We start from the raw sequence: 27504 nt of genomic DNA, 5'->3' as shown, positions 1-27504 counted from the left end.
TGTTCCAAGCTTCAATCATCAGAACTCTTTGAGATGTGTGAAAATGCCAAGGTGGGTGAGGGAAATGGGAGGTGGAATACAAGGGGATACAATGCTCCTGGTACCCTGATAAGACAGCAATGTCCATCAGGTAGGTCCTCATCATTACATCAAACATGAATTAATATCTGAAAAACCCATCTTCTGGCATAACAGCATCTTAAGAGCTTTGTATATCCAAAGATTTTTAAAATGCCAATATTTTACATGAAAAAGCATGAAAGGTGACAAGAACATCTCAGGAGAAAGATATAAGAGACATGGGATTATCCAATAGACAATAAGCATCTTACAGAGGGAAGAGAGGGGGAGAGGGATTTGTGAGGCACACAGAAATCTTGCCATGACATAGTGAGATAAGGGAAGCATGAAGCATTTGTAGACCAAAGCACAGATCAAAGTGGAGATGGAGTGTAGATGGAGGAATTCAAGAATTGCTTCACAAGTTCACTGAAGCTGTAGGTGACAGGAATGGACAGATCAATATCACAGTATTTTAGTGCAAAATTTTGAGAGAAAGAACGTCAACTTTTGCAAATGTTCACCTGACACCGGAAGGTCTTTCTACATTAGCTATTATGCAGAGCACATTGTATTCAGCTATGGAACCGCACCACAGTAAAACTCATATCAGCTGCCAAAGATGCAGAATCCTCTTCAAATTAGGCAGTCTTGACATTATTTAACCTTTCATATAATATATGGGAGACCTTTATCTTTTTTAAAAGAGAGCATTTCACTATAAATCAAGGACAATCAAAATTAAAACTGTAATAAGATTAAGAAGAAATTTTGAGACTATTTCTATAATATATCCCAGATCTTTTCAATGAAACAGTCAGTGCAATTTGGCATTGCACAGCCAGAAAGCTGACAGTTAAGAAAAATAGAATTTATTTTTATAATTATGGTGGGAAAATGGATACAAAAATGTTGTCACTTGTATTCACCTTTTAAAAAGTCACTTGTCTATAAAGGTAGTGAAAGTTAAACTGGCAAGTTTATTACTTTCTTCAGTACTGTTTGGAATTCCTTCAGGAACATTTTGACTTTTAGAGAGTTTTCAGTGTCTGTATTTGCTTATGGAAAAAAAAAAGCAATTTCATGATCCCTCCTGGAGGAGTCAAAACATTGTGAAATAACTGTAAACATCATAGAGGCCAAGAAATAAACTCTGAGTTACTGCACATAAACATGCATACACATTTATAAATAGCAAGTGATTTTTCATCTGTAAAGAACTGATGAATATTTTAGCATATGCATTTTGTGTTTACGTCTGCTGTTGTTTTATTTGCTCCTCTCAACTTAGAATTTAGACAGAGGGAAAAGCACTGTGGCAGAAACTCTAAGTAGAACAATGCCAAAATGTGAGGGTTTCATGGGTGTAGGAATAATCATCAATACTTGTATGTGAAACATACAGTTGACATCAGTCAAAAATATACCTTCTCCCAGTACAGTAGTACCAAAGAGTCCTCACCAAGACTCCAGTTTCCTGGGCAGGGAGAGAACAACCAAAAAAAAATCTTCTGAATCTGAACAGTTTATAATTTTAAGTTAAGACACAACTATAGAAATCTGAGACAGAGAAAACCCTTTAGACAGCCTCAGCTAGTGTAACAAGCCCTTGTCTCCATGTAGTTTTAAGAGGGGGTAGACATAAACAAAGCATACATAGGTTTATGGGACATTAAAATAAGTTTAGCATTCTTCCATTACCTACTACATTACTAAATATATAATTCAGCTTATATAAAATTGGATCTATGAACTTTAAAAAGCAAAGTGGAAAATTTGTGTCATTGAAGTATCTGGTAAATAAACTGCCCAATTGAAATAGGAATGAAAGTTGTCATGATTTCTAACTTCATGGAGTAGCCCAACAAGTAAGGATGTTTTCAAACTGTAGAACTGCAAACAATATCACAGCCTTGATCCTAGACACAGAATTGCAGAGAACGGGAATTACAAGGCTGTTTTGGAACCTGGGTCAAATCAGGCTGAGAACTGTCTTGTGAAACAGCTTCAGGGCAGCAATAATAATAGAAATCTGAACTCAGATTCCCCAAATTAATTTCAGCATCTTTACTTCTGTCTCCCTCTAGCAAACAGCAGTGTTCATACACAAATCAGTGCAGAATCCGAGGTAGGTGACACTTAGCTGCATTGATTATTTTCATAGTGACAGGTGCAAAATATAAAATTTTATTCTGAGCATAAAGAGATGCAGGTCCATGTATGAAGATGAGTCAACTATCTGCACACTTCCAGCCTGCAGCTGGGTGCCTGGGGAGGGACAGAAGTACCCACCAGTCATGGTGATGCATCTCCTTGAACTCACTCAAAACTTTCTGTATTGGTAAAATCCAGGGGAATAGAGATTTTCATTTTGCCTCAGCATGACATGAGTAACCAGCGCTTCTTGTTGTTTTTGAATCTGGCTCCTTGATGTCACCTAGTTCTTTTACTGGATGAGTCACTGAATAATCACAACTTTTCAAGGCCACTAGGTTTGTTCCTAATGTTGAATCATCATTTGACAATTCTTTTTCTAGGCTGAAGCAGACAATCCACCTGCTGTCACTGGCATGAAAGCCCTTCTCTGCCTTCCACTGTCCTCATCCTTCTCCAAAACCTTTTCAGTTTTACCATATCCTCTTCAAAGAGAAGGGATGAGACCTACAGATAGTAACAGGAGCACCACAGATTTATTCTATCACACAGTGATCCTCTTTCCACCCCCTATATTTTTTTATGCTTTTTCCCTAATGTTAAAGTAGAAGACCTTCTGTTTTAAACAGGCAGAACCTGTGCTTCAGCATGAACATGTGTCTTTAAACAACAAAACCATGCCAACATTAAATGATGCTTGAATTTAAAACTACATCATGTACAATAGGACATTATCAAAGGCATGTGAATCAGAATGGATTGTTTGATTAGACTGCACAACCTCACTTTGGCAAAATGAGAGCACAACATAAACTGTTAACAATTTCTACCTAAACTGCTCAACAATTCCTGTCACAAGTTCTGCTGTTTTCCTTTGTTTTTAAATCTCTGCTATTTGGGATAGGACCACCCTAAGCCACACACAGACTTCATCTGCTGGAGTTCTAATTAGACATGGCTAAGATAAGGAGAATTCGAATGGTAAGATTTACTTCCATTTCACTTCCCATTTCACATGGTTTCCATGAGGAACTTACTTTCCTCAGAAAATTTCTGGTAGCGTGACAAACAAGAAAATCCCTGTAATCCAAACTATTGCATGCTGTGCAATGCTAAAGTACAGAGGAGGAAACAAAACATAATTTGCCTAACTACTGAGCTCTAGACACATATTGAGAACTAAGAAGATTCAAGGAAGCATTTCAGAAATGCACCACTAAAAAAAAAAAAACAAATACAAATAAAGGTGGCCCTATTTTCCTAAGTAAAGTCACATTATTTCTTCATTAAAATTAGAGCAAATGAGTAAAGTTAATCTTGTCCAGGCAGACTAAGGTTATACTCTGTGGGTACCTGCAGCAGTTTATAGTTGTTCTGTGATAAATTCCAAATACAAAAGTTGGAAAAATGTATTCCTTCTACAGCCTCTCCTGTAAATACTTCTTATTTAATTCCTCTTTCCTTGAAATGTCTCCCTCACCTCAGCCTAAAAGTGCATCTGATAATGCTTTGGCTTAAAATCTACTTTGTATCACCTTAGAGAACTTCTATGAGTTGTAGGGTTTTTTGATCTTTTGCATAAAATACTGAATATTATTTGGCATACATCATCAATATCTGGCAAAATGGCAAATAAGGATTGTAATTCAGTAAGAAATCATGCAGCTATCAAAAGAGTTCTAATTATATTTTCACTTATAAATTTAATGTAACTTTCTTTTCCTGCAAATGACAAGTCAGAAAATGAAAGACAAAAACAAATAAATAAATAAATATTCTTTCCCTAGTGTAGCATGCTACATGCTATACCTACCACTTGATCCAAACAAAAGCATGAAAGTTAAACAGAATTAATATAGCAAAAAATATAGATGACATAAGTAAAACATTAAACACATGAGATTTCATATGTATGGAGAAAGAACTTTTCCAGCAATTACTTTTTCTCTGTTTTGTTCAGTATTTTTAACCATGCATGCTTAGACTGTATCTAATGAGAAAACCCAACAGCAACAGTGAAATATAAACATAATTGAGGCTTAAACATCTTGGAACGGTTTCTTGAACTAACTTCTCAACCATGCAAAGCCTGACAATATTAAAGGTGATGCAGTTTACTGCTGATAAGCCTCTGCCTTTGTGAGGAGCAGCAAATACCAAGCTCCTGGAGGAGGAGGGGGCTGTGGGAAAGCAGCACTATCGCTCCAGAGGAGGTGGGAGTCAAGGATCAAGGGCAGCAGCACTGACCCAGAGGGAAAGGGAGGCAGCAGTGAGCCCCGCGGAGTCACCCAGGAGCGGACCACAGAGTTATTTGCTGAACTGGCTGTCATCTAGTGGAGTCATAGCACATTGCAACACACTTCTTACATATCTTTAACTTTCCCCCTGACAAACAATCTGACATCCAAATTTGGTATTGGTCTCAAGGGTGAGAATTTTGTAGCTTTTTTTTCCCCCAAAATCGACTATTTCTGAAGACTTGGGAAAAAAAAAACAAACTTCTAGCCTCTGTCACGTCCCAAGATATTTCTTGACACTTTTTTAACTTTCTAGAATTCAATTTTTGTGTAGTAGACTATCATAAAACAGGCTAGCCCTTTGTGTGTTTAGCCTAAGGGTGTTTTGAGACTGAGTATGTAAACCAATGCAATAATTTACCTTGATGGGCTTTATTGGTGAATATGAACCTTCATTAAACTTTCCACAGTGAAAATTACTGATAGACTGAAAAAACAGAGCAATCTTCCTTCTTGTTGGACACTGAGATGTCATTTAATATTCATAAATAATCAAAGCCAGACAATCACAGAAATGGAAATAGGGCTAATGAGATGAAAAGTATTTGATGACTAAGTATCATGCCTGCATGGTTATTGATGAAAAAGAAACACATGGAGTGCAAAAGGGAGACAGAAATTAAGTAACAGGCCCAGATTTCATTATTTCTTGTTTTGCAATCTTGCTAAGACAATGCAGCTTTCTGTGCATTTTTCCCTCTCATTATTGGCAGTAAACAACAACTATTACAAGAATTAAGCCAGATTGTACCTCATCTATTGCCCACATGCCCCACCTAATTTTTAAAAATTGTTATACGATGATAACGTGGGGTATGAAGTCCAGAAGAGTCTTTCAAACTTTTAATTAAGTGCTTCCCTACTTGTTCGTAAACCCTGTAACGACAATTGTCTCATGGCGTAGTTGCACAGAACTCAGGAAAATATTTATTTGCTTGTCCTCAGAACCGCTAAAAAGCAGTACAACACCTAACACATTGACCAAAATTTAGTGACAGAGAGCAATTACGGTGCTTTGTGATACCACTTCAAAAAACCAACCAACAGAACCAACAGATGTGTTAGTTTTCCAACACATCTGCCCAACTGCTTCTACCCCGGCTGACCGAGGACATTTCAGCAGCCGCGGGCTCGCTGTAGGCTGCGGCGCCCCGAAGGCCCGGCCGCTCGGGGCGCCTCACGCGCGACACGGCCCCGCCCGGGCCCCGCCCAGGGACCGCACTCCGGACCCTCAGGGCCTCCTCAAACACGGCTGTGGCGGCGCCCTCGACTTACTTCCCGCCTAGACGTCGGAGCCGCGACTTTGCTTTGCTTTGCTTTGCCTCACCTGGCCCCGGCCCGGTCCCGGTCCCGGTCGCGGTCCCGGTCCCCTCGACTCCCCCCGGCCGCCGCAGCGCCCGGCCCGGCCCGGCCGAGCGGCGTCCCCGTCGCTATGGCGACCCGCGCGCGGCCTCCCGCCCGCCTCACCGCCCCCGCTCCCGATTGGCTCCGTGTCCAGCGCCGCCGCCCAATAGCAGCAGACTCTCTGCAATGCCCCGCCCTCCCCGCTCTCCGATAGGCCCGCGGGCACGGCTGTAGTTCCTTCCGCGCGCTGTAGAACTACGGCTCCCAGGAGGCTCCGCGGCGGAGCCACCGCCTGTTTACCGGCCGTGCCGGTGCCGCTCCCCGCGGGCAGCCCCGCCACGTGACCGGCCGGGGGTCACGGCCGCGTCCCGTCCCGTCCCGGCCCGGGCTCTCCTGACGCGGCTCCCGGGCGCTCTCGCCCTGCCGGCGGCAATGAGGGCGCTGCCCCCGCGCTGGGCGGCCCTGGCCGTGCGAGCGGCGGGCGGGCAGTGGGCGCCGCCCGTCCCCCGGCGCGGTCGCAGCGGCCCCGGTCCGCCCCCGCCGCGGGAGTGGGCGCTGTCGGTGAGCCCGCGGGGGCGGCTGCGGGTGCGGCTGCCGTGCCAGGTGAGCGTCCGCCCGCTGGACCCGCAGCGCTGCCCGGGCGCGGACCGGGTGCTGGTGGCCGTGAGCGGCGGCAGCCCCGGGCGGGAGCGGGACCCGGTGCGGGTGGAGCACGACGAGGCGCTGGGGCAGGTGGCGATCGTGGCGGACGGCGTGGACAGCAAGGCCGCCGTGGACGTCCGGACGCCGGTGAAGTTCGGTGGGTGCGGGGGAGGCGCACGGATCGCGGGGACCCCACCGGGGCTGGGCTGGGCTGGGCAGGCGCTTCGGCTGACGGCGCTGTGGGGAGCGGCAGAGCGCCCTCGCTAATTCAGACGCCCCGTTCTGAAGCTGTTTGCCGTGTGCCTGCGCTTCCTGCGTTTTGGGCACGCGATTTGTTGCTGGCCCTTTTGCCGCCGGTGGTTCGCGCTGAACTGGAGCTGGTGAGCGGCGCTCGGAGCGTGCGCTGCCGCCGGTGCCCCGCCGCTGCTCCCCGGCCGGGCTCCGGAGCGCATCCCCGGCGGACCGGGCGCGCCTGCTCCCAGCGCCGGTCCCGCGGCGCCGCGGCAGCCTCCCGCTCCCTCCCAGCCGTGCTCGCTGGCTGGCTGCCGGTCAAAAAAGCCTGCAAGGTAACGGTGCAGATTAAATACCCAGAAGGGCTCCCTTGCTCAGTTCAGTCGTTGCATTATCTTTTGGGCACAGGGTTATTATCTGTGCAGGGTTTCTTCTATGCTACACAATTTGTGAGAGTAGCTAAACCAATAAACATCTCTACTAATCTGACAGTGAAGTTCTGACAGTGGCCCTGAGTTTAGGGAGTACAAACTCGGAGATTTGTGTTCAGTCATTAATGTGGTTTTGGTTTTTTTTCCTATGGATTTGGGCAATTTCCTATACAGTGCAGAATGTTTCATCATGCTGGAAAAACTTTTTGATGCACAATGCACATGGTGTGTTGTTTTCTTAAAGTTATTAAAGACGGCTGCATTATTTATTTTAATGCCCTGCTGCTGTTGTGATACGAGAAACTATGAATAATCCCACCCTACTTACTCTTCATATATTTAATTTATAACTTTTGCCAAATATGATGTTACATACAGCAAAGATATTCTGCACCTTTTATCTTACCTTACTTTTTTTCCCACCCTGTGTCTTACGGAAAATTCTACAATGTATTTTTTTTTTTTCCTGTTTTCTGAACTGTATATAATTCAAAATGGAGAAGTCCTATGGGTTTGACATAACATCATTCTCACATTTTCCAGTCTTACTCATCCCTATAATTTAATTATTTTAAACACTGCTTATAACTGAAGGGATGTTTCTTAAATACACTTATCACAGCTTAGGGTCTGTTTTGTTTCCTAGCAACTAATATATGCACAAGTATTTTGTAACTAATTACAGAATATTTGTGCATATAATCTCTCCCTTCATGCCCTCAGTGTGCTTTGCTCTGTCAGAATTGTTGTACCGACTCCTACCATGACTCCAGCAGCCACTGCCCTGTCTCTGGTCATTAAACAGATGCTCAGAGAAGAGTAGGAGTAGAACAAATGTAAATGATATTTCATCTAGGCATTCTCTTAGCTGTCAACTGTTTTCATCACAGGATTCTCAGAGCCTGATACAGCTCAACTCCTCAGTGGATCTCTCTGCTGAGTGTCCCTTTGTGCATGGAAACAGTTTCAGGGTGAGAGCTTCATGGTAAACTCTTGTCAGAGTCCCACAGTTTCATTTCCTGCTACTTTATCATTTGAGTATGTGATATTCCAAGGTCCTCCTGCAATTTGTCAGTGAGTTTTTGACTAGTCTGAATAATTTGGTGTCATTGATAAAAGTTTTGAACCTTGCTATTTGTGCTGATTTCCAGCTTCTTGTACTGTTGAAGGTAATGCATAGCTTATAGCTGAAAGACAATATGGAACTAAGGCTATTGTTAAAGATATCTGAAAATCCAAGTCTGTTCTCTCTTCATTGGCTCTGTCACTGAACTGCAACTGGATTTTCTTCTCCAAGAGTCTTGTAGTCTTGACTCTTACCTGAGAATTTTCAGTTGCTACCTTACAGTGCTTCTTTTTATTTTTTTTCTCCCTTGCTTGGCAAGCACAAAGATTATCTTGGCTTGTCTGTAGCACATTCACAGAGTCCATCTCATAATTACTGAGACTCAAACAAACCCAGTGTCCCATTTATTACCCTTCAATTCTCTGGAACCAGGTGTGTCAGGACACTGTAGTCTTTTACTATTTCAGTTTCTCCAGGGTCTCCGAGTGACTATTACAAGTCACTCCAGAGCTGGTTATTCTCAAGGTGTGGAATTCATTGTGTCAAGATGGGAAGAATTGTAGCTTTCATAAAGGATTTCAGTGTGAGGAATCTTCCTGAAAGTCTTGATCATGAAAAATTAAAGCATTTCATAACAGCTTTCACAGTTTAGGTTGGAGTTTATCCAGGAAGCTGCAAGTTATCTAAAGCTCCTTAGAGCCTGAATGAAGAGCATGTGTGGAAGATGCTGAGCTTAAGTATGCTCTAAGCAGCTTAGTAGGGCAAGTACCAAAAGATCCTCAGTTTGTCTTAGTGTCTGGTTTTGGGCTATGTATAGGATTTCAATATCATACATGATCTGATAATCCTCTCTGATACATCCAACCTTCATCAATGACAGATGTCAAGGAACTTCTGTTTAGTTAAGCTTATTTATTTTTCCATGTGTTAATTAAGCCTGAAACCAGCCTTTTGATTTCTGGTTACTATACATTGACTGCATGAGTATGCAGAAGTAAACTGAACTGAGGTCTTGCATAACCATAATTTGAGATAATTCTAGTAGTATAGGGCTTCTGAGTAATCTGAAAATAAATAATTATCTAGTCTATTCCAAGTATTATAGTTTAAGGCAGCTTAATAACTGGAATGCTTAAATACCCTGGAGTACCCCTGCCTACATTCTGATACCAAAGTGTTTATTTTTTTCCTAAATACCTTAATTTCTGATACAAGTCTTTTACACCACAAAGATCTTAATGCATTCTTTGTGGTTTATGTGGCTAAAGTTGGCTTCAGCCCTTGCCTTTGCTAGGGAGGAATCAAACTGGCTATTTTTGGGGTTTTGGCACCGAAACAGATTGTATCTTGTTCCTCCTTGTTAAAATTTCATTGGCAATATTATCCAGCTTTCAGTCTTCTTCTTTATGGAGTTGTTTATCCTTGGTTTGGGAACTCTGAAGAGAAGAGACAGAGGGGCTCAATTACTTGTCCATTAATTTTTGTTATGTAAAGGCTAGCAAAGTAGCATGACTCTGCTCAAAGTGTATTTCCAGAATTCCCTGGTACTTCTTAATGACTTTTTTATGAATTTCCAGACTTCCAGGTCCTTTTTTAACACCCGCTTTGATAGCTAGGATTACACTACTAAACCACCTTTTCAAATTATGGCAATAATATGTTCTACAGGATCAGAAGTTTTTAATTAACCTCATTCTTGTAAAAGTCTTAATGAATTTGTACCATGGCTAAACTGAGCACTCTTGAGTCTTTTTCTCATCCCTTTTGACAGAAGCAGTAAGAGCAGGAGGGTTTCAAGCTGATTGAATTCAAGGATTTGCACAGGCAAACTGGCTTTTGGGACTCTCTTCTCAGAAAGCAAAATAGCAGAAGGTCTTGTAGACCTTCCCAAGCACCATGCTGTTGTCCAGTGGGTGAACTGAGCAGTCTGGGCAAGACAGCTTGTTCAAAAACAACATTGCTTTCCAGTCTACCTTTTGTAGCCTCTTTTCTTTTTTCTTACCTTTGAATTTGGTCTACATCCTTCACTAAATTTAACTTCTTGGCTTACTGCAGCTATGAGCAGTATGCTTGCTGCAAAGATGTTTTGTTTTACCTCTGTCTCTTGGATTTTCCTAGTTTGCCAGGTGACAAGACTTCCATTTGTTGTTAATCGGAGCTCTCAATCTCTCTTCTTCATGGTCTGCAAGCTTATTGTTGTCATGGTTCCAGGAGGCAGGACAGGAGGACCCTGCTGTCCTGGGCAGCAGTGTGACATTATTGATCTTCAGGCTCAAGGTTCCCAAGGGAATTCCCAAGGTCTGACTTGGAATCTCTTCAGGGCAAAGCTTGTTTTGCACATTCTGATTATTCTTTTCATCTTTCTGGTAACTTTAGCAGGCAGTGGCACAGAAGGAAAGACTTTCACATTTGCTTAGATGAAGGTTTCTTTACCAAATCTCTTTTCTTTTAGGGAATAATAGGGCTCACTGTCTCTTAGCCCTTCAGTTGTGTCTTGCAGCAAACACTTCCGATTGCTCTTCAATTTTTCTTTTTCTTTTTACCTTTTATCCTTAGAAGAACAAAATCACTTTTTTCCTCTCCTGCCTTTACCTTTTGCCAGCCACTATGGTGGTCATTTATACAAATGATTATAGAAAAGATTATTAATATAGACAGAATCCCCAGACTGTACATTCTCAAACTTCTTCCCATTCCTTAAACCCAGGGGTGAGACAAATGGCAGAAAAATGCTTTTCCTGCTGCTGCATCTTATCTACAAGACCTGGTGATTTTTTCTTTGAGGGAGTCTATGAACAGTAGCAAGGTGAGGTGACTCAGACTAGAGGTGAACATGCTTCTTCAATGTCAGGCTTTCCAGAAGGCTGGGGAGAATTATGCACACCAATGCTTCTATGCCTGGTTTTGGGTTGTGCTGCTGGCTAGTAGAGCAGCAAAGCCGATGTGTTTGTGCTGTTGAACGTTTTTACTCAACATGTGGCCTCAAACACCTGCCAACCTTCTATCCCAAAATGTGTGTCAAGGTGCCCAAGTGTCTAAGTAGAATTTCTAATGGGATTGGTGGCTAGGGTAGATAGGAGATGGAGGTGGAATTAAAGAAGAGAAAAGATGAGACTTCACTTGAGGTTCACACCCTGCTTATTCCTTGCCACAGGTTAGTCATTCATCTTCGTAATGCTCTCTCTTGGAGTTGGATGGCTCAAACACTGGCTTACTAAACTTTGTATTCATAGTTGATAGTGACTAGTCATGCTGTTCAAAGTGTGTGGCCAAACACAGCAAGCAGGTTTTTAAGTAACAAAGATGCTGTTCTTTTTCTGTACTATGTGTGGTTACTGTATAACATGATCAAATACTATGTTAAAGGTGTCTGACTTTTTTATTTCTGTTGCTAATAAAACTCTTTTAATTCTAGATTTGGATATCAAAACTTCAGGGACTGGCTGTGTGAAGATTCAGAAAATAGAATGTGATAACTGCAAAATAGAAACAGAGAAGGGGACTAGTGTCTTGCAGTCAATAAAGGTACAAAAAGGGATTGTGTGGTGGGATATAGTGTCAAAGCTTAAAAACCAGTTCTGGAGTTGAGAAGTGCTCTGGTATTTCTCATTGCAACACTCATATTGCCATATGTACAGCACCTCACCTTTAATTATTGCATACAATTGCAGCACAAAGTCAAAACTAATAAATAACAAGGAGTCAGAAGTCCATGTCTGTGATAGCCAAAACCAGCTGAAACAGTGACAGCTGTAAGCCTGATCCCTATCTTCCCTACCCCTCAAAGAAAAAACAAAATAGACTGGGATTTCCTGTCTAGTAGGTTAATAGTTATGCCTGCTCAATCAAGACTTTGCAGCTTGCTGCTGATTCTTTTTGTGTGTGTTTTTTTTTGTTTGTTTTTTAATAATTGGTATATCAAAACTGTTGACAATCCCTGTAAGTTAATTTTCAATCAGAAGTTACACATTACATGTCCAAAATACCTGACTGAAATATATCTGATATATACTGTATGTATCATAGGCATGAGGTTGTTTTTTCAGTCTTAAGGCTTCAAGTTTGCTGACATAAGCTACTGTAAAATTAATCACAGTTTCTCTGATTTAGGTGCTATTTGGAATCAAATTTACTTGGGATTATTTGGGATTGAACCTGCAGGAATTTGTATAAATTCAAGAGAAGGGTCAATTTTTTTGAGATATGAAAAATTTTTCAACATTTTTCTCTATTGTGGTAAGACATGATTTTATAACAGAAGCAGGGAAAACTGAGCTTAGGGAGGAGTGTAATATACAATAGAGCTAGGTGTACTCTACAGCTGGGGAACTATAGACAGCTTGAACCTTCCAGATTGTGTAATTGACCATTTTAGTCTAATACCTGAAATCTCACAGAAGTTAATAGTACTATGTGATGCCCATCTAAAATTTTCATTAAAAATTGTTATGTAGTAATGAAAATGACAGGTCATGAGAAAACAAGGTGGTTTTGGCCAGTAAAAATGACAGTAATCATGGCATGCCATCGCATCAAGAATTTTTTTGTGATGTCATGGAAAAAGATGGTTTTGAGGAGACTGCTAACTTACCTTCTGAGAATCTTGTCTCAAATACAATCCAAGAGGTGAAATATCTTGAATTTTAAAAATTAAGAGCTGGGTTTTAGTTCAATCTTGCTTTTAAGTGCTGTAGTTCTAGTAAGATGACTGAACTAATTTTTTCTAATAAAGCTTCAGGAATTATGCTCTGTATTATCAGAGAAGCAGAATTATTTGGGAGAAAAAGAAGTATGAGCCTTCAGGGTTTTTCCAAAACTACTGAAAATGTTATGGACCAGATGCTGTAGTGAAGCATAAGAGCCAATTCCCTTTCTGGGAATTTACTGAGCAAACTGAAGTGATAGTGCCCTCCCCTGGATGGATTAAAGCTCTTTTAATGCTGGTTTGCTGTTATTAACATCATTAACTAACAAAGCAGGAAACCCTTTCTTTACAGGAGAGAGAAAAATATGTTTGATAAATGATTTTAAATGAAAAAAAAGCTGGTCATGTAGGGATTATTCAAGAGGACCAGCAAACAGCTTCACAACTGCTAATTTTCTTAACTTGCAATAAGTTGTTAGTATAAATTGTAATTTAAAAAAAAGCTTTTTTTTATATATACAATCTATAGTGTCTTTACAATAGACTTAGGGATTTGACATCTGCTTTGCTTAATCATACATACTAGTAATTGAAGAGAAAGGAGAAGTCTCTATGAGGCTTTTAATGGATTTTGTCTGGCAATTTTGTTGTGGTACACATTACCCAGCCAGTGAGATTTATTGAGGGTGGTTTTATTGAATTTTTTTTTGTTTTGTTTTGTTTGGGTGGTGGTTGTTTTTTAGTTGGCTGAAGTCCAGTTCACCCTATCCCTTCCAAGTCTCTAGGTCAACTAATAGCAACAGTAATTCCAAAACACAGTTATGGCATTTTGGTCTTCTTCAGAGTATGAATTATTCACAAATTCTTGATGGAGAAAGCAGTGCTGCTTCTTTTTATTTTTTTTTTATGTTGTTCTTATGATAACAATGCCACCAGGAAACCCTTTAATTATGCTTCCATGTTCCTCAATTACTTCTGACTCCTTGACTGTGCTGGTGATAACAATAATTTCCAGGCATCTCACTCACACTGGTGGGAGACCTGCTATGCTTCCTCACCACACAACACCTCTGAGCCTGGTTCATCCTGCACCAGTGTCCTTCTCTTCTGAACAAATTTTTCTGCTTTTCTGCTGACATCTGTTAAGGTCCTGACAGCCTTTTGCCTCATCTTCTTCCAACTTTTCTCCATTGCTTAGAGAAGCCCTGTGTTAAATTAGTGCTTTTTTTCTTTCAGCTGGTGGAATAATTCCTCTTGGTGAAAAAGCTGTTTGACCATTGTAATTGGTTTCTTCTCTCAGCAAATCCTTCTGCCTGTTAGGTGTCTCTAAAGATTTCTACCTCTGAAAGCCTGGTTGTTTTTTATTAGGAAGATATTCTAATAATTTGGAATGGGGGGAATTAGTGTCTATGTTGTGGATTTTTTTTTATTTTACTGAACTATTAGTGGTCTCTCTGAGTCCTTGCTATACACTAATTTTTCCAATCTTGCAAGTTCCCATATTCTCCTCAAGTTACATATTTGGAGGATTTGCTGTTTAACCAGTATTCTGATAACAAGCATGGTGTACCTGCCTCAAAGAAGCTGTGATGACAGATTGAAATATTAAATTCATCGTGTTACTGTACAAGGAGAGAACAATCTATTTAAATCTGATTTTTTTCTCTTTTACAGATGGCTGTATTTTATTCTCAAGAGCTGATGGGGTTTTTTTTTTGGTTTTTTTTGAGATTGATTTATGTGTATTTCTGTACTTTTTTTCCTCTTGTTGGTTGTATGCAGCAACAGCTGAAAGGTGTAAGGGCTATAGAGCAGTTTTTACTTGAAACCTGGCTGATTTGTTAAAAACTTGAGTTTTGCCTTATGCAATAAAATTTTAATTAGGATTTGTGTAGTGAAACACTGTCAAATCTGGTTCTGCTTGCAGGACTAAGGCTTCCAGTGCTTAATGTGGTACAACCTGAAAAACAAGATAACCATAACTAGAGAACAAGGTAGCCTAACTGTATGATTTTTAAACTTTTTTCAGAGCCATAAAATTGATATACGGACAAATGGTGGCAAAGTCATTGGTCTTGGAACACTTTATGGAAATACAGATATTTGTGCAACAGAAAAGGGGGTAAGTAGGAAGTCAAACTTTCTCTTCAGTGGCTTATTCTCCTCATTTATTGTAAAAGGACTAAATTTAAAGGGTGGGCTAAAGAATATGTAAATAACCCTCACTGCAGTTTCACTGTTTCTTAGGTTTGTTTGTTAAATTATATTATCCTATGCTTGATTTGGATTGATAAACAGGCTCCATAGAAAGCAGGAATAAGTATGTGATCAGTGGAGAGGTTGTTCCACTGATACAACCTATTTAATTATATGGACCCCTTACAACATTCTTAAACTTCCTCCTTGGCTAATTGTAGGCATTTGGATTCTGCAGAAGGCTCAGGAGTTTTACTGGATAGGGGCTTGATACTTGTAAATGCAATGCACTTCTAGTGTTACATAAGAATGGAAGAGTAGAAGGTTTTGCAGACTTCTTTGCAGCTGAGGAAATACAATCACATATTATATAATTATATATAATTTATATATATAATGATATAATCTTACTGTGAGATGCAGTGGGAAGTATAACAATCAGAACAGTTTTGTAGAGAGCTCGCTTGTTTTTTTTTCAGTAGATGGCAGTATGAGACTAACCACAAACTACTATACTCTGGTTTTGTTTCTTGACATAAGTAGGAAATTCTCTTTTATTTAAAGTAATGTAGAGCTAAACTCCCTACAGTTCTCACACCCAGTCCTGTTTTTAGGTATTGCAATGTCCATGCAAGTGGTTGCATTAGGATTCATTAGATCTGAGGTATTGCTGTATGACCCTGGGGAGCCAAGCTGAGGCTGGAAGCAGCTTGGATGTGTACTCTGTCAGAATCCATAGACACCCTTTAAACCAACAGCACTGGGAAGAGTCAGAGAGTGGGGGTAATTCACCCTTGCCAAGGACAGATTTGAGACCAAACTAGTAAGTTCCAGTCATGCAGAGTCCCCTCTGTGAAGTGCTGTTTGGCACTGCTGTACACCTTGTGGGTCGGGTTCCCAGAGCAGTTCACTTACCTAGAGCCAGCTGTGAGCTGTTCTTAATGTCCTGCTGTAAACCAAGCAAATTGCCATTGGATTTTCCAAAACCTGTCACCATTAATTTATCTGTGTTTCTTTGGAAGTGAGTGTTAAGACTGCCTTTTATGTAATAATTGTATCTGTATGGGAAAATACAGTTGAGAGATTGTTTTACTTTGAGCCTTTAAGTGCTTTTAAAAAATTAGCTCTTTTCAGAAACAATAAAACAAATGTCATACAGATTAGGTGGAAGTGCTTCTTTGTGATTGTAAATATTTGTACATAGTATGTAATATTACAAGTCAATCTTAGAGCTGTAAAGCTGTAGTAACTTGAGTGAGGTGAGTCATTTTAGCACGAATTCACAGCTACAGAGTGATATTTTGGCTTACGTTACTGAACTTCTCACTAAGAAACTTTGTAGTGTGGTTAGGAAGGACAGATTTCTTTTCTCAACTGGCCACTTCTGTTAATAATCAGTCAGCCTTATGTCTCCTCTGTGTGTTTGTATGAGATGTTTCTTCCACCAGTTGCAGTTGTCATTATATAATTGTGGCTCTGTCAGCATTTCCAGCCCCCTCCTGGAGGTGGGGAGGGAGAGGATGTGGTATGAGGCACTAAGCACTTGAGAAATGAAGAATATTTAAGGGGGGAGGTGGGACAAGACACTAGAAAAACATTTGAACAATGATAGCACAACAAGGAAGGCCAAGAGCAGGAGTATATGGAGAAGGAGCTGTATATGTCTTATTTAAACATAGCAAGATGTTAGTTTTTATCTTGAAAATGTTCAGGTGTAAAACCTTCTTGGTCTGACTTGTACAGATGAAACCAATGGAACTTGAGCATGTGGTCAGTTTCAGTAACTGCAACCCCAAGGCTCTATGCCCAAGGGAAGGGATTTTTTCCAGAAGTTCTGGTGGTTCAATGGACAAAAATAAAGAAATTTGTTTGGCTGGGGAGTTATTAGCTAATCTATGCCATGGGGACTTTTCTATAACACTTGCTTTGTTGAGCCAGACATTTATGTTCTGCCAAAAATCCACAAGAGTTAAAGAATTCGGGATTGAAAACATATTTATTTTCACTGAAAAGCAATCCTATTTTTCCATGTTTTCCTCATCCAAAATACTTTTTTTTTCTTATGCTTGAGCAGTCTGACTGTCCCCTCCTCCATGCCCATATCCTGATTTGGGTTGCTCTGAAACAAATGTTCTTGCCATTGGTAGTTTTTGTTTTATCATTTATAGAGACTTCTCTTGTTCTGCAGAGACAGCTCTATTTTAAGAAAGGTAGTTGAGGCCAGTAAATGAGTTGGTATGTGAAATTGTTTACAATAAAGCACTTAATTTTAAAATAAAGTAATATATCTAAATAGAATTAAAACTTGCATTCTTTAGGAAGAGATAGCTTTTTGAACTTCCCTTTGCCTGATTAGGAAAGCCACAAGGCAGCCAGTTTGGATACAGATTGTGCAGATATTTTTATTTTATTCCTCCCCTTGAAATTGTGCTTTGCTGTATTTTCATTGTGCTGATATCAGAGATGGACCTGCTCAAATGGGAAATGTTCTTTGCAAGTCATTTAACTCTTAGAACAGGTTAGGTCATGGAGCATAAAATGAGAGTGCCTTTGCCTTTACTTGCTGCTGTGGCCAGGTGTTTGCACTTTGCCATGCAGGGTTGGGGAGTGGAGGAGCACTTTGTGGGAAGCATTCCTAGGACAGATGCAATGTCAATTAATGTTTAACATCTCTGGTTATTAGGGTTCTGTTGCAAGCAGGAGAAGATGAAAAGCAGAATTCTGTTTCAGTAGTGACAAGCTGTGCCTTTATTTTTGGATTTTGTTTATATCTGTAGCATCTGCAGTGATTGTAGACATTGACTGTCACGTATTTCTAAGTCTACCATAGGTTATGTGTAGCATTTTGATTTTGTTAAATCTCAGTGAATCTTGCTAAATTATTGGGGATCTATTCAGCATTGGAGCATCATGGGAAAAGTCTTAAGCCAGTAGTCCATTCTGTAATCTTATAATTTAATAGTTCAGCATGAATGGATGGGTAAGGCCAGAGTATAATTTGGCTGTCATATAGTCCATACTAAACCAGCCTCTTCATCTTAGTTTTTGGGATACAATGCAGTACTGAGTTTGTGCGACACTAGTGGCTAATTTGTCAGAATATCTCTTGGTTCATCCATAGCTTATTCTTTATATAATATTAGACTGGAAGGGTTGACAGACTTATTTTTTTAGATCAACTTTTGTTTGCACAAGATGGCAATGCTAAAATGACAAGGAGGATTTAAAAATCATTTGAGCAAGGCACAGTTTCATCTAGAAAGCCATGTATTGTTTTATGTAATGAATAAGGATTTTGTGCAATTCACTGAAAGTCTGCATAAGCAAAATAAAAACAAACTGAGAAGGGTATGAACTATTGCATTCTTCCATCATAAATCAAATTTAACTGAGAATAGAGTTCAGTTTCATACTGCTGTTGCAGAAGTATGTGAATTTTTCTGTTTTGTTCAAATACATTGACATACCATGTGGCTCATCACTTTTGTGTAATCTCATCTGTTGCCTTTTATTTCTCAAATGCATAGTGCAACTTTTCATATTCTATCCTTTCTCTCTGTTTCTATTGAAAAGAAGTAGAAATGGAGATCTTATCCCTGGTTTTTCAAGGCTTTGTGTGTCTTTGGCTTGAGTCCAAGGATAGAAGCCTGAGTAACCAAGGTAATAGGAAAATTATACTGAGAAAAAGGATAGCTGGATGGGGTTTTTTTGCAAACATTCACCAAAGATATATCTACAAAGTAAGGCAGTTAAAAATCTTCATAAATAGCTATGTGTAACAAAGAGGATGTTTCAATTTGTGGTGGCAGAAGATTGATCACCAGGGCTCCAAGTGACATAATGCTGTAGGAAGATTCAGTCTTCATAATTAAAGCTAATCCTTCATTTTGTTTTTCAAAATGAAGTGTTTAAGCTTTGAAAATTAAGCTTTTCTTTCATCTGTTTGTGACTACTTGGGTTCTTCACCTGAACTGTGGATGTAATAACTCATAGGAATATTGTGAAGAATCATTAGTTTTTAAGTCAGAGCTCTTGGATGAAAATTTTTTTTGTTTTGTCTTGTGTAGTTTTTAACTAAGAATCTGATTCCGTTTGTCCTGCACCAACAACTGCTTTCCATTTGTTTTGTGTCTTAACAGTGTTACTTCCCACTGCTTTTTCAAGCTGTGATGACAAATTGTTGATTGTGTTTATTTCTCCTAGAGTGTAAATATAGAGAAGCTGCAGGGGACAACCATCAATATATCTACTGAAGATGGGCTGCTGAAAACGAAGTATCTCTATGCAGAATCAGCATCTCTCTCTTCAGAATCTGGTGATATTATGCTGGGAAGTGTTCATGGTAAGAAGGAAACCTGTCACAAATGAAGCTGCTTTGAAGGTGTTCAGGAACATTCACAGTAGCAAATGGACTAATGCAGTAGACTATCCCTAAATCAGCTGTGCACAGTATACAAGCAAAACAGCTCTAATTTCTCTTAGAGACTTAATGGATTTTTTGCCACCTAGCAGACTGTATTTTTGAAAGCAGTTTTTTTAAAACACACTTATTAATAGCAAAAAGCATATATTATATGAAAGAAATGTCACACATACTGAGAACAACAAAATATTCTAAAATTCAGCAATGAAAATTATATTAAAAGTTGTCAGGAGGCTTCTCTTCCCCTTTCCCTATCCTTTATTTTCTTCATAGGAGAAGCAACTCTAACTCAACACAGATCATCTACCAAGAACTATTGTAGGAGAGTGTCATAATTAGAAGTTTTTATTAGAAATAGACTGTGTGCTTGCTGGCACCTTATATTAAGCATGGTGAGAGTTTTGGTTTTTAGAAGTTCTTAGAACTTAGCAGTCTCTAAACCATCCACTCTTTGTTGTCCTTCCCCTAGATCTAAAACTAATAAGCTACAGAGTATTTTATTTAAACAGCAGCTGAGGTTCAAATCTATTGTGGTTTTCTAATTTAACAAAACTCCCATTGAATTCAGACTGTGCTGTAATGCATTTATGGTGATTTAACATTGAGTAAAACAAACTGGAAGATGTACAAAGAAAATTGGTTTTCTGTCAGAGTTCCAGATTTTCAGCTATATCCCTTAGAAGGAATTTGCTATAATTTCTTAGCAATTTTATGTTGTCATCTTGCTTGAGAAATTACTTCTTTCCTCCTTGGAGGAGCAACTGCTTTGTCCATTTAAATTAATTGTGACAATGGTTTCTAAACCTGTTAGATAAAGTTAATTTTAGCATGCACTGACAGAAATAAACTGCTTTTTCTCCTGTTATTGTATTTTTCTAACATGTAGGCTTGTATTATTTCTGAAACTTCTGTCTTATAAGCTGTGCTGGTTTTTCTTACTTTATACAGTGTAATGATATTGTGGAGTGATCAGTTTGTGAGCAGGTTCACATCTTATTCCACATCCAATAGTTAATTTTTATTTTCTTGTTACAAAAATGAAATCATAACTACTGCAGTTAATAACTTTCTTCAGTAATGTCTGTTGCCATTGAGCTGAAGAACAATGTGAAAGCAAATAGAATTATATCCAAATTATGTAGACATTTCTTATGTTATTTGAGGATTATTTTTATGACCTCTTCACTAAATGGGCTTGGAACACCTAATGTTATTTTAGCTGTATGTTTTTTTTTAATTGAACATTAACATTTGGTTGGTAATTTTACTCTATTTTTTGAGAAGAAAATATTTTTTCTGTAAAATATGTTCTCCAATCATGTTTTAATAGTAAGAACCAAGGCTTTTAAAGTACACATACAAACATGTATTAGCAGACAAGATAATTCCTACTATAAATGTCTGCTAGAAAAAATGGTTACTTTCACTTCTGATTTTTGCTCATAAGATAGCTCAATTGCAATAGTTTTGTCTGTGAGCACCTGGACAGATTGCTTCTTGGGCAACTAAAATCACCATTTCCCTACAGCTGACACTATAGGTGGCACCAAATCAGCACATCCTGCACAAAACTAAGCTGGATTTCATTGCTTTTGCACTGGGAAAATTGAAGTTAGGGTAGCACAGACTTTACAAACCTGTCTGAGACACATTTTGTGGTTGAAACTCAGGCTGTACAATCACGACACTGGTAGAGCTCAGACTTTCACAACTGCTCATTTGCATGCTTCATGCTTCTGTGGCAAATGAGTAATGCATTGTTTTGAAAGGAGTTCATTTTGGGTAAATTTCATCAGCTTCTGTAATGGGCATTAGAGATGTCAGGTGCTATTAAGCTTTTGAGTTGACACCTGAAAAAGATTTGATCCTGAGAAATTTCTTCTTTATCTAAGAGACAATAACATTCTCTACCAAGGGGCACATGGAAGGACTAGGGAGCCTCTCTTCGCAGCAGTCCCAAAGTCTTGGGTTGAGTGCATTAACTATTAACTTCTTTTATAAATCTAGTTTAAATTTGGACTAGATATCAAATTCCTTCCCAGCTAATGTTTAAAGTGGGCTCAATTGGACCAAGCTTGCTCAAGGCCTTGTCTAGTTGAGCTTTGAGTATTTTCAAGTCAGAGATTTTATGAGCTTTCTGAACATCTTGGTCCATTCCTGAATTATTCTTCTGGTGGGGAAAAATCTTTTTTGATCATAACTTCCATTATGACCTGTATCCATTATTGCTACTTCTTCCTTCTTCTTCTGCATCACCATAAGAAGAATGTCTTTTTTTCCTCTATACACTCCCATTAGGTAGTTGAAGGCCACAGGAAGATTCCTTCTCAGCCTTCTCCTTTGAAAGCAAAACAAACAGATGCTCTCAGAGCATCTGGAGCTTGGTCTGGATTCCTGATCATCTCTTAGTTAAGTACACTGGTGTCTTTCTTGACACAAAACTGGACACAGTATTCCAAGTGCAGCCTCACAAGAGGGCTTTACTTGCTGTCTGTGCTCCTGATCACACAGCTCAGTGTGCAGCTGCCTTTCTTTACTCACTCCCACTGGAGATCGTGCCCAGTCCTTACCTGCAAAGCTTCCTTGCAAACAGTTGGCACTCAGCTTACGCTGCTTTACATCAGTAAAGGCTGTGATGGACTTCATATTTGCTCTTGACCTTTTCTTCTGCCATAGTCCATTAACTATTCAATTATCTAAAAGACTCGCACTGGGAAACGAGGTTTTTGAGGTTACTTTATATATTTGCACACTAGTTTATATACAGGAGTGAACATACAGCTGCCTTGTCAATTATTTGAATAAGACAAAGTAAAATATCTGCCATCTTCCAAAGGCAGGGCAGTCCAGTGCTTGAGCTTAGAGTTCCATGATCCCTCCAGAAAATACACCTCTTGATATACCAAAGTATAAGTATACCTAAGTGTGTTCCCTACATTTCTGGATTTCACTGTATGTAGAGTGGAATTGTAGCTTCACATTTTACATTTTCATCAGACTAAAGTACAGACATGTCTATAAAGAAATGAAAATAAAATAAATTTCTAAAGCGATACAAAGTTGCATAATGGTTTATTTTCCTTTTTTTCTGCATTGACATAAGCATGCCTTGTTGAGAGCCTCCAAAACAAATTGAAGGCATTTAAATCACACAGCATAAAGTGGTGCCTTTACATCCCAAAAGGCATCTTTTGCCCTGGGTCCTATACGATCCTGATTGCAATACTGTAATTTGAAATTTTACAGTGCTCATTGAAGAAGCAAAGATTGTAGATGATAGAAAAGATAACTCTTTCTTCAGAAGCAACAAACCCCCAGAACACTAAGGCACTGCTCTCAATATTCTGATAAAATTAATATGTTTTGAATATCATAGTGCATTACATGTATTACAATGCTGAAATCAGTTGATTGTAATAATCAATTATTTGGTTTAATTACCTTTAGTCTGGTCTTTCTCTCTTTGCCCTTGATATGCCCAAGAAATACTTGCCTAACTTAAAATCCTAAGTTGTGTAGGCCTTCAGAGAACAGGTACATGACTAAAAGTGCAGTTCTGTGCACTGTCTATGGACAGTGCAGGACATTCCTGTCTGCTTAAAAGCAGCTTTTGTTCTAGCTAAAGGTTTGAAGTGAGCTTTTCACACCAATGCATTGTGTTGACATTGCACGGCACTGGTGGTTCTGCCATGTAAGTATGTATCTAAATGGAATTTGATTTCTACATGTTGAATATTTTTCAAGGGTCTACTTATCAAAACAGGTAAGAAAACCCCCAGAAAAATGAACAGACCCAGGGGCTATATGCTGATAGAGTATAATCTACCTTCAGCTGCTTCATGGGAGCTGCTGACTGACAAAACCCTAGGTCTTTTTGTAGGTTGTACCAAACTTAAGTGCCAGTCATAATAAAATGAGGAAAAGGATGGTATAATTATAGCATGCCTTTTATAAACAGCAAAGAGTGAAGCCAAACATCTTTCAAGGTCGTTGAAAAATGCTTTTGTTTCTGCTCTGATTTTTAGAACTCCAAAGTATTTTGTACAGTATGTGCTTGAAAAGATGAATTTAAGACTGTTGATGATAGGCTGCTTTTCTAGCTTTCAGCCCATGAACCACTAAGAAAAATACAGGTCATATACAGTGGAATGCACTCTGCCCTAATGATTGTTTACCATTGTGTAATTACACAAGATAGGGTAGAACTTAATCCATCTGCAACTTTTAGAACCTTTTCTGAAATATATTAAAATTATGGCGACTGTGCATTACTAAACTGCACTCAGTTTCTGTGATCAGCCTTAGTCTCCATTCTGTCTGTCTCTTGGGAGGATGAGAGAATGGCAGGGATGACATGGTGTGGTTTAGTTTTTAATTTTGAGCATTTCCTGTGACCCATTTATGCATGGAAATGGAGAAGTTTCTACAATTTAGTTAGACTATTAGTAGTAAAGATGTCTCTTCTGTTATGAGGTATATCTGTTATCCTTCCAGATGCTCTTGATATTATCAGTGAAAGGGCAGAATAAGTTTTGAAATTTTGAGCATGGAACACCTGTGCCTGTTTAAAGTGATGCAAGTTCAGTAGAAGACCATTTTACATTTTGTGCCTTGCACACTTTGTTTGATGTCTCCACTTTGTCCAACATATTCCAACTGAAGTCAATGGAAATGTTGGCAAGGGGTTGTCATGTACAAAATAATAAGTTTGGAGAGAGTAGGAAATGTTCAATGGTTCCAGGAAGTTGCCTTTGCAGATAACACAAGATCCCCTCCATCAGAGATGGGGTATAGGTATATAAAAGAGGAAAATAGAAACTGTTTGTTATTTATGCAGTTGAACATAAATCATCTGTAGTGCTGTTGCAGGCATCAGAGCAATTAACAAAAAATTGCCCAAAGTAAGCTAAGACAATATTGTGCATTAGCCTGGTACATACATGCCTGTCTATGTGTTTTTTCTCCCTCAAATCCAGGTGGTGTCTTTGAATTTACTCAATGTTTTTCTTGTCTGGAATCACTTAATCATTACCCACATGAGTTGAGACTTTTGTTTGTAAAGCAACAAGATTAAAATTAATAAATAATATGTTTCAATAATGTTTCTAACATTTTTCCCTTTTTCATTACAGGTAATACCAACCTTCAGACCAAAAGAGGGAGTATCACAGTAGGTAGGTTCTGCCTTTTCTCTCTCTCTCTCTTACTCTTCCCTTCTCCTTTCTAAAGGCTAAATATTCTCAAGGGAAATAAAAAGGAGGTGATTTCACACAGATGTTTTCACCTCCTTTTCAGGAGTAGCACTGATAAATGTGACTGAATAACACCCTTTCCAAACTCAGCCTTTTGTGGCTGGGGGAGGCACATGGTATCACTTAATAATACCCAATGTTTGCTGGACTTTGCACAAGTGAGACTGAGTCTAGCTGTTACCTTTTAGATATAGATGGGATAAAAGGGCATGAGAAAATTCTCAAGTCTGCATCAAATGCAGTTGTGTCCTTACTGTAGTTCTCTCTCACATTTATTGCTATCAGTGATTAGCTATGTTTAATTTTTACATTGGGAAGCTAATAATCGATGTATTACTTATTTGGGGAAGTGATGGGAAGGCTTGTGATAATTTCAGTGTTGTCAAACTATTATGCTAATAGTTTTCCCTTTAGAAATGAAAATAGTTCATAAACTTTTTTTTGGGAACCTGGGCATTTATATGACAGGATAACTCATAACTATCAGTTCTGGTATACCTTCTGTCAGTGCATCTTACAGCACACAAACTCCAAAGTGAGAAACTCAAATTCTAATTATTGCTATAGCAGAAAACTGAAGTAACAAAATCATAGACAAGGCTCAGTGTATCTACTGAATGTAGAAAGATTTTCTCAGGCCCAAATCTTGAAGACTTCTGCTGATGCTGTTAACTGTAGTCACTCACTAAGCATGTTTCAGGGACAATCTCTAAGATGTGTTCAGGGACTGTTAACAACTCTTCTTATGTTTCTAAGAGCTCTATATTAGCATTCCTGGAAAAAGAATGCAAGACACATTCTTATGAGTTAGTCATTAAACCACAGAATTAAATTCAACTTGCAGAGCTGTTTTTCCTTCTCTTAAATAAACTCATAGGGTATGAAGAGTGTTTAAATAAAGGTTTCTTAATATAGGAGGTAGCTTTTTCCATCAACAGATGATGGTTATTTTCCTTAAGTAACCAGGTTCAGCTTAAGCATTAAGCCACATATTAGAGTTGAAGAAACTTTATTTTTCAGATTTCAATTCTAGTATCTAAACCAAGAATTTTTGCCAGTTTTCTATCAATAAGATATACTAGATAGCTAGCTAAACAGGAATTCAATCTTCTTCACACTTCAGATATGTTGGAATTTTATACTTCCTCCAGTCTATAATCAAATCGTAATGAATATTTTGTGTTCCTATAGAGATTGATTTTGTCACTAATTTTACCATGAACAAGGTCAGTCTTTAGGTGCTATTGGGAAAAGCATGTTTTTGCTTAGATTTAAGTAAAGATCACTTCTGTTTAGTTCTTTCTTTAGTGCTAGGCTGATAAAGTGAAGGGAGAAGTGATACTAAATGTTACCTTTGTAGGCCTTTCACTGATCTTTTTGTGCAGTCTTTCTCAAGTTATGTGACTTAGGTTTTATTCTTCAAGCTCTATTTAATTTTCATAAAACTTAACAAAGACTTTTGTCCTTCCAAGGACATCTTGCTTCACCGTGCCCTTTTTTTTTCATTTTTTTTCTCTAGTACCAGTAAATTCTTAAATAGCTAAAGCTGCACAAGACTGACCATCTGTTCCATGTCTAGTAAAAGTCTCCCCCTTGAAAAACCTGGAGAAAACCTTTTCCCCTGTCGGTCCTTAGCAAACTCTGAATTTAAGCTATACATTTTTTCCTTATTTTTACCATCAGTTATTCACATTTATATCAGATAGCACTGGGTATATATTTGAAAATAAATTGCCTTAGGCTTGATCTGTCATAACCATAAAATATGTATTGTCTCTGTTACCATTCGTTATGTATTTTATACTATTAGCCTATACTTCTTAGCATAGGGTCATTTTTCATTGTTGAAATATTTATTTTTCTGGATTTGGGCACTCTTTGGGTTTTTTTAAAATCCATTTTCTTTTCATTCCCCTTTATTTAAGTTACAGATACAAGCTTTAAACAGCATCTTTATGGACTTTGCAGAAGTGATGAACAGTTCTGTGTCTCTTGATAGTCTTAATTGTATCTACACACTTGTATTTAATATCATATCTGAACCATTCATTACATAATATAATGAATAACATAAATAATAAATAATATTTAGGTGTTTCCATAAAATATATTTCATGTTACTTACATAGGTCAAAGCTTAGCTGTTGTTTACTGCACAGTATTGTAGTGCCAGGTTTAGTGTTTGGTTAGTGCTGCCAAGCTTCTTGGTGGTTTTGAAACTCTGCTGAAGTTTTTTCAGCCATAGGAAACTTTGTATTAGTACAAAGGTACTCTGGGAGTCAAAATCTGGCAAGTCATCCTTCCACTTTTCAATGGAAAAGTGTTCCATTTCTCTCAAGGTTGTTTTTGGCTCCCTTGGTATATCTGTGCCTTGGTGAGCCTGTCCCTGCTGCACTTCTCCTGCATCCTCTGCATCCTTTATTCTTGTTGATGCCTCCTGCAAACTCAATGCAGTCTCTCACAAAACAGGAATTATTTTTATTTTAATATTTATTAATTGACAATCTAGGAAAGAACACTCTGTACAGTCTTTCAGATTCACAAAAGTTATCTTTCTGCTGGGAAGAATCTCAAAGGAGCTGCTTTTGCATTTTTCAGTGGGAAGAGAAAGGCTTCAGTGCATAAATGTTGTCCCTCCAAAGCACCATCAGCTGGTGGTATGTGACTATTTGATGTTCTCCCTGGAGAGAGCTGCTGTTCTGTCACAGGAGACTTTTCTTTCTTCCTAGAATAGATAAAGAAACTTATTATAGCTTCTGTTTG

At 38.9% G+C, this 27504-nt stretch overlaps 2 protein-coding genes across 13 annotated transcripts in view; one reads left to right on the top strand and one right to left on the bottom strand.

Annotated features, from left to right (window-relative positions):
- CCDC146 (coiled-coil domain containing 146) overlaps nucleotides 1-6139 on the bottom strand; it is a 66737-nt gene extending 60598 nt beyond the window's left edge. Inside the window, exon 1 of one of the 6 annotated variants that reach the window (XM_085569320.1) lies at nucleotides 5787-6139. The gene's annotated coding sequence lies outside the window, so the exon portion shown is untranslated. The remainder of the gene's footprint in view (nucleotides 1-5786) is intronic. The other 5 variants (XM_085569321.1, XM_085569319.1, XM_085569318.1 and 2 more) reach the window with 5 other exon arrangements.
- Nucleotides 6140-6232: 93 nt separating this feature from the next.
- The window catches only part of FAM185A (family with sequence similarity 185 member A), a 51421-nt gene continuing 30149 nt past the window's right edge, over nucleotides 6233-27504 (top strand). For 2 of the 7 annotated variants that reach the window (XR_014952042.1, XM_085569345.1), the window contains exons 1-5: nucleotides 6246-6654; nucleotides 11641-11750; nucleotides 14900-14992; nucleotides 19270-19408; nucleotides 24622-24663. Coding sequence is in view for 6 of the 7 variants with exons in the window: in XM_085569345.1 (XP_085425471.1) it covers nucleotides 6288-6654; nucleotides 11641-11750; nucleotides 14900-14992; nucleotides 19270-19408; nucleotides 24622-24663 (751 nt within the window). In the remaining variant the exon portion in view is untranslated. Of the gene's footprint in view, nucleotides 6655-11640; nucleotides 11751-14899; nucleotides 14993-19269; nucleotides 19409-24621; nucleotides 24664-27504 lie in introns of all 7 variants that reach the window. The other 5 variants (XM_085569344.1, XM_085569343.1, XM_085569346.1 and 2 more) reach the window with 5 other exon arrangements.

The sequence above is a fragment of the Lonchura striata genome, chromosome 1A (assembly GCF_050655825.1).
Source record: "Lonchura striata isolate lonStrDom1 chromosome 1A, ASM5065582v1, whole genome shotgun sequence".
Taxonomy (NCBI): domain Eukaryota; kingdom Metazoa; phylum Chordata; class Aves; order Passeriformes; family Estrildidae; genus Lonchura; species Lonchura striata.
This window is presented reverse-complemented; position numbering and strand designations above follow the sequence as displayed.